The 7,664-nt window shown below is 57.9% G+C and overlaps 1 protein-coding gene across 1 annotated transcript; it reads right to left on the bottom strand.

Annotated features, from left to right (window-relative positions):
* Positions 1-467: 467 nt before the first annotated feature.
* On the bottom strand, positions 468-7,654 carry LOC108525879 (otogelin-like; the record flags this gene model as incomplete). The annotated part of the gene is given in 7 exon segments (XM_017866668.1): positions 468-667; positions 956-1,030; positions 1,033-1,123; positions 2,236-4,004; positions 4,452-4,531; positions 5,248-5,365; positions 7,527-7,654. Coding segments are annotated over 7 exon segments (2,461 nt in total), but the record flags the coding sequence as incomplete, so codon positions are not given.
* Between the last annotated feature and the right edge of the window lie 10 nt (positions 7,655-7,664).

The following is a 7,664-nucleotide window of genomic DNA, read 5'->3' as shown; positions in this document are numbered from 1 at the left end:
AAAGGGAGGGAGGGAGGAGGGAGTGAGGGAGGGAGAGAGAGAAAGAAAGAAAGAGAAAGAAAGAAAGAGAAAGAGAAAGAAAGGAAGGAAGGAAGGGGAGACAAGAGAGAAGAGAAGAAGAGAAGAGGAAGAGAAAAGAAGCTACTTCTTTCCACCTGGCTTATGGGGACATCCTAGTAGGAGTTCCCTGCAGCCAGCACCCACGACCTCGGTCCACACCATTGGAGTGACATCCCAGTTTCTCTGCACTTCCATGCCATCCCTCCTACATGGCAGGAAGCTGGCACAAACTGGGAATGGAACAGGCTGGGGCCAGGAGGCAGCACACTCCACTCAATTATTCCCCAGCCTCTCAGGGAGCCGTCACCTGGGAGACCCTGCCCATTCCTGGAGACAGAGGGAGCTCAGGGGGGCTTCCACATCTATCTTTGCCTCTGGCACCCTGGCTCACTGCTCCATCTCCCCTCTTATCCTAGTCCAGTTCCTAGTCCCCAGCAGGGAGGAGGGTATGGGGCAGGCACCAGGTTGGCACTTTTGCAGTCCAGTACATGGACGGTGACCATTTCATCTGGGCTCTGGCTGAGGATGTAGATGGCCTCCTTGAACAGAGCTACGTGGCTCCCATCGAAGGTCACAAAGCTCAGGTCAGGGAAGATTGAGCACCGGCCTGGGGAGGGACAGGGCACAAGAAGAATCAGTGGATGCCTCCAAGACCAAGGCTGCCGAGGAAGATGGGGCAGGTTCCCGGCCCTCTTCCTGGATGGATGCAGAGGCCTGGAGTCTGGAGGGTGGCTCAGACCAGGCATCACACAGATCAGAGGTCGCAAGCGTAGGAAATCTGCCAGGTCGGGGTCCCACAGGAGGGGAGTGTGGGGCACACAGATCAGGGGTGGCGGTCATGCTGGGGTAAGGATACAGGGAGGATGCAGGAGGCTCCACTGATCCCATGACTCACAGGCACACTCCCAGAGTGGGCAGCAGCGGTCCCCACCCACCCTCACGGCGAGGCCCAGGATCCCACAGCGAGGGGAGCAGCGCCCTGGGGACAGTGCTGGGACTGATTCACGCGGATCAGCTGGCCCTCCAGGCAGATGTGGCGGACGCAGTCCTGCTCGGCGATTGGCTGGGAACAGAGTGGAGGAAGTGTGAGTGCCCATCGAGGAGCTACAGCCCACCCTGCAAGCCATGAGGGCACCCGATCCTTCCCACATATAGGTCCTAGTGGAGCAAGGGACCTTCTAGGGAAAGATGCCCTCACCCCCCACCCACCGACAAGCCATCTGGGGCCTGGCGCTGTGCTTAGTGTGAGCTCAGAGGCCAGGGAACGATTCCCTGACACCTCTACAGATCTGCCTGGCCTGCGCTGAGAGGTCTGGGTACACAGGCCTGTATATACACTAGTTCACACTCACAGAAACCTAGCATACCTGCACAAGCCTGCACACACACACACACACACACACACACAGATTCTCACAAAGGCACAAAGATGCACATGAGGATGTCTCAAACACCATTCATCACACACACAAGAACACCTGCAGATACACGAGCGCTCATACTGTCTCACACATGTGAACACAAACGCACACAGCAGACTCACAAAAGGCACACACCGGCACACACACGTTGTCACCTGGGCATCACACTAGGCCATCCAATCAGCCCCCCAGGGCCTAGATGGGCCAGGCAGAACCCTGCTATGGCATCGGGGCCAACAGGAGACTGGAGAATTTTCAGGGACCAGGAGCCTGGGGCAGGAATGAGGATAGCAACTAAAACTCCATCTAGCAGGGAAAAGGGAAGAGATGAAGGGAGGGGTCACATGCGGGGGGACAGAACCCCGACAAATCACTCACGACACAGGTGGTGGATGTATTGGCCTCAGTGGTGGTTGCCAAAGCCTCCGCCAAACCCTCTACGATGCTCAGGGCTGGGGCTGAGCGCCCAGATGGTTCTGTGATGGCCTCATCCACGGGCTCTGCTGCGAGNGGCACACACACGTTGTCACCTGGGCATCACACTAGGCCATCCAATCAGCCCCCCAGGGCCTAGATGGGCCAGGCAGAACCCTGCTATGGCATCGGGGCCAACAGGAGACTGGAGAATTTTTCAGGGACCAGGAGCCTGGGGCAGGAATGAGGATAGCAACTAAAACTCCATCTAGCAGGGAAAAGGGAAGAGATGAAGGGAGGGGTCACATGCGGGGGGACAGAACCCCGACAAATCACTCACGACACAGGTGGTGGATGTATTGGCCTCAGTGGTGGTTGCCAAAGCCTCCGCCAAACCCTCTACGATGCTCAGGGCTGGGGCTGAGCGCCCAGATGGTTCTGTGATGGCCTCATCCACGGGCTCTGCTGCGAGGTGTGCCCCTGCCGTGGTTCCATGGGCCTCAGCCAGCTGAGGCAACAGAACCAGCGCGCTGTCTTGGGGGGCCGTCCTGGCTGAGACGCGGCTGAGGGGATAGGATGTGGGCACTGGCAGAGCTGTGCCTGCCTGGGCTCCCTTGGGCTCAGTCACCAAGGGGGTGAGAGGGTGGCTCGTGGCAGGCATGAGCTCTGTGGGCCCACCCTGGGCAGAGCCATAGATGGGGGTGGGCAGAGACACTTGCTTGGATAGGATGGCCACCTTCCCTGTGGTGCTCTTTCGTGAGACAACAGATACCGTGGAGGCCATGCCCTCAGTCACAGGCAGGACTCCAGAGGTTGGCAATGTGGCTCCCAGCAGCAAGCCTGGAGCTGTGCCCGCTGCCGAGGGTGCTATGTGGGCAGGTGGGTGCGCCTGGGTCATTGCTTTGGGAGTGAAAGGCGGTGCTGGGCTAAGTGTCTGAGCAGGCAGAGTCATGGCCTGTGACTGGAGTGGAGTGGTGATGACAGAGGCTTTGGGGCCAGGGGTGGCCACTGGGGCAGATGTGCCCACCTTGGCCAGGGGCAGGCTGGTGTCGGGAGGCAGGCCAGAGAGGAACTGGGATGGACCAATTGACTCTAGGGACACGAAGGGTGTGGCTCCCAGCCCATGAGCAGCTGTCGACAGGCTGGCGGCAGTTGGGGTCTCTGGGGGCAGAGCTGGAGACTTGGTGGCCGTGGTGGTATGCTGGGCTGTGCGGGGTGGTGCAGTGGGGAGTGGGTGTGGCTGTGGGGAGGCAGGCGAGCCCATGGGCTGGCTGTGCCCGGCTTCACCCTTCTCTGTGGACAGCACCATCTCCACGCTCCTGGTTGTGAGGGGACTGACAGGAACCTGTTCTGCTGCTGTTCTAGCCACAGTTAGAGGGGTGCTGGGACTTGAAGCACTCTGGGCCTGGGTGGGCTGGGGGACCCCTGTCCTGCTTATGACCTTAGTTACTGCAGGTGTCAGCACAGCCTTGTGGGATCCCGAGGAGGTGGGGGACCTGGAGATGGCTCCAGGGGAAGCCACAGGTCTGGAGGAGGGACTTGCTGTCAAGGAGGGCTGTAGGGGTGTCGTCCTGACAGGCAAGGAGCCATGGCCTCGGACTGTCATAGCCTTGGTCATGAGCGGGAAGCGAGGGGCAGGGGGCGACCGGGAGGAGACTGTGATGTTGGGGCTTCCTGCAAAGATCACAGTCACCCTTGTTGTTTCCACGGCACCCGACACCATGCTAGGTGTGGGTGTCTGCAGTGCAACAGGGAGGGATGAGGACTCTGGTGTATGGGGGACGGCCAGGAGGCTGGCAGTCACTCCCTTGCTGGCTGGGGCCTCTGTGGGGCGGGCAGGGAGTTGAGATGCAGTGAGCCCCAGTGGCTGCTGCAGGGTGGACTGGGTGGGGCCTGGAGACATCACTGGCTCTTCAGTGGCTGCCATTGGTGGGTTCAGGACTGTGGGGAGTGGGGCAGCTGGGGCGAGGGCTGGCCTGTGGGTGGGGCTCCTGGGGCTTTCCTGTGACAGCTGTGGCTCCTCATCACTGGGAGTGGGCAGCCCTTGACTGGGAGGGAGGGTCTCATTGCCAAGGGTCTCTGTGGGAACCCAAACTGCTGGCTCCACACCTGCAGAGACAAGAGAAGAGGCTCAGAAGGCGGGGTGACTGCTGCCCCAGGGGGTCACCGCTGGGCAGGGCTGTGGTGTGGGGATTGAGGACTGGCACCCTCAGTGATGGGGTGAGGGCAGCTTCTGACGGCCAGAAGAAGTCAGCAGGTCTGAACTCTGCCCGACCTCAGACCCTGACCCCAGAGCCAAGAGACCTCAGGTCTAAGTCTGGCTGCACCACCTTCTCACCATGTGACCCTACTCTGGGCCTCATTTCTCCTCTCTGTGAAGTGGGGCAAATAGACCGGATGAGGCCTGTGCCTCCCCTGTGCCTGTATCTCTTTCCAAAGGTCCCTGTGCTGATCTTGCTTCTCTGGGACCTGGGAGCTTTGAGGCATGACTGCTCAATGAGACCCTAGGGACTTAGAGGAAATCTGAGGGAAGGACGAGAAGTCCGGGCCACTTACAGTCCTCCAAGTAGACACATCTCTGTGTGACTTCATCCAGGACCTTGGGGGCAGGACACACAGGGACACAGCCTTCTACCCTGAGGACAGAGCAGGGAGCAGGTTAGTGGCCTGGAATACAGGGAGAGCCACCTTTTTTTCCCTTGACTGAGCACAGGCCTTATCCTTTCTTATGACACGTGTGTGTGCACACATGTGCTTATTACATGTACACACACATGACCTTCCTTAGAGATGCTGTCATACATGTACAGGAGCACACACACCCAATATGTATGCAGCACACTCCTGCACACTTCTACCCCTCAGACCGAGAGGGAAACACACACGCAAGCAAGGTACACTTCTGCACACACTCATGTACATGTTCACATGTGTCTCTGCCTGGGCACATTCTCACGTGGTCTCATGTACCCTCTCCAACCCTGTGGGACGCCCAAATTTTTACACATACATGCAAACACACCCACAGAGACTCCCACAAACATCAGTGACTACACCCTCACACATGCACACAGCTGCACACAACACCTGCATACATGCAACTGTGTACAATGAATGCACAGTTGTAATAGTACACACACAAACACACACAAGGCTCTGCTGCATGCACATCATGCACAAATAGATACTCACATATGCTCACATATGTGCACATATGGAAAGACACAGTCACCCTGGTACACACATCCTCATACACTCAACATGTGAAACACTCGTACACAAGTGTATGTGAGTGCACACACACACTGGTGCACGCACCTTGACTCCATGCCCACGGCCCCTGACATCTCACCTGGGTACGTCCCGGCAGCTGGCTGCCCATGGATCCCGGCAGGTTTGGAAGCAGGAACTGGCACAGGCATCATAGCGCCACTCGCAGACGGGGTAGGCAGCCCCTGAGGGTTTGGCATCTAGAAAGTGAGATGGGGCAGCAACTCTGGGTCAGGTGAGGACACAGAGGAAGTCCCAGAGCTTAGCCCTGTCCCCCCATTCTGTGGAGGGGATAAATGGACCCATGCAGGGAAAGTGAATGGGGAAAAAACCACGCTAAGGAGAAACTGTGTTCACCGTGGTTGGTGTGAGTGCCTGGGGTATCCTGGGGACGGGGCTCTGGGAACTGAATGCAGGACTGAGGACGGGGAAGGACTGAGGACAGGGAAGGACTGAGGACAGGGAAGGACTGAGGACAGGGAAGCTCTGGCCCTGGCAGTTGGAGTGAGGCTTCGAAAGGTGGCCAAAGAAGAGGTCTGGACCCCTGATCTCTCCCTTGGGATGCCCTGCCATCCACCCTGCCCCTCTGGGACCCTGGTGCCGAGGCTTTCCCCGCATCCCAGGACACAGTAACCTCCTCCTTGCCCTGCCTCTAGCAGGGCTATTGTAGACCTCCATGGAGGCAAGAGGCCCTCCTTTGCGGGGTGAGGGGAGGCACTGGGGATCCCTTCCCCTCTAGCCCAAGGCCTTCCTGGGCACCTGGCCCCAGAGAGCTTGCAAGGGAGGTGCTTTTCCCCAGGTTCAGCCCTCTCTGTTCCCAGAAGGCCCCTGAAGAGCCTCTCAGGGTCTGAGGGTACAGGTCGTTTGAGCACCGCTCTCACTGCCCCGGCGGCTGGGCTAACTCTTAAACAGCACTGGGTGCTACCCGAAATATCTCACACGGATTTACTCATTCAACCTTACCATCATCCTATGAAGTAGGCGCTATTATTACCCCACTTTAGAGAAGAGGAAACCCAGGCATAGATGATGCTGGGAAAATGAAAGGTTTTCAGAGGAGATGTTCTCAAAAGAGGCCCTGTGACTAGCACCTTGACAAATGAGGGAAAAGTCTGCAGCCTTTGGGGGGCTTGGAGGCAGACAAGTAGATCCCAGGCTACCTCGGCACAAGTGACCAGTTTCTGAACACACAGCCTGAGCAGGGAGGTGTGGGCAGGCTGAAGCAGGCTCCAGGGAGCAGCCCCACCAGCAGCTCCTCCAGATGCCCTAACCTGAACACTGCTGCCAGCTGTGAAGAAACCTGCATTTCCAAAAGCCTGGAGAGTGTAACTTACATTTGGGGAGCACCTACTATGTGCCAGACCCTGGGCAACGCCCACGAGACACAGCCAGTCCTCACAGCACACTTCTCAGACAAATATCCCCATTCCACAGGTAAAGAAACCAAGTCAAGGAGATGGGGTTCTCCTCCAAGTGTCTAGGACGGGGTCAGGATTCGAACCCAAGGCTGTCCAGCTTCAAAGTCTGGGCTCATGCCCCGTGTCTTCCAGAAAGGGACACAAATATTCCCATCATGAGCAAGTCTTGTCATCATGGCCGGTGATAAACCTGTCCCATGACAAGTTCAAGGGTGGACTCGCTAACCGCTGAAGGGAAGAATGAGCTCACCCAGCCCTGGCTTGGGTGGGGTGGGTGATGAAATGAGGAGGCTGGCTGAAAACACATTTACATATGTGTACATGCAAATGGATCCATCCACAGACACAAGTACCCCAAGCCCCATGCAAGACAGAGAAAACAGTAAAGAAACTCCAGGGTTTAGGCAGAGAACAATATTTTGGGGACAGACACACCTGGCAGGGCAGGCCCTGGACCCCTTGGCCTCAGTGGAAGTTCGGGGAGCCACCCCACCCCTGTCCAGGGGCTTGGGCCTTCCATTCAGAGATGAGGCTGCTGGTCCCCAGACCTATCCCCTTGTGACAATCCTTGAACTCATGGGGCAGGCATGTGACCCCAACAGCAAGAAAACTGAGCCAGCAGCTATGTATGCTGCAGCCAGAATCACATCTCCCCTCACTTCCACAAAGGCTGCTATATTTTAGACCGTGTAATTGGCCTGTGGCAGCAGACAGGACCCAGGAAATTGGCTGGACCCCAAGCACACTGTCCGTGGCTCCCTAGGCTGTCAACATGGAGGCCGGGCCACCTCTCATCTCAGGGAGGTACCCATGTGGCCCCTGTGCCAGGAGAAAGAGGATTCTGTCTCTTAGGAGCAATTGGAAGGGTGAGGTGGGGACAGGGTGGGAAGAGCAGTGGACTGAGAGGGCCAAGGGGCCGAGGGCAATAGCAGGGGTCACCTACCCAGAAGGCGGAAGAGCGTGCCCCGGCGGAACACCTCTGTGTGTTCGTACAGCCGCAGGGCCAGCACCGGGCCCAATGCACAGAGGAAGGAGCTGGGCTTGGCCAGGGACTCCAGGGCCACCAGGCCTGCCTGCCATC

Source organism: Rhinopithecus bieti, unplaced genomic scaffold (genome assembly GCF_001698545.2).
Source record: "Rhinopithecus bieti isolate Rb0 unplaced genomic scaffold, ASM169854v2 scaffold_27738, whole genome shotgun sequence".
NCBI lineage: Eukaryota > Metazoa > Chordata > Mammalia > Primates > Cercopithecidae > Rhinopithecus > Rhinopithecus bieti.
Note: the sequence above shows the minus strand (reverse complement) of the source record. Positions and strands in the feature narration are given on the sequence as shown.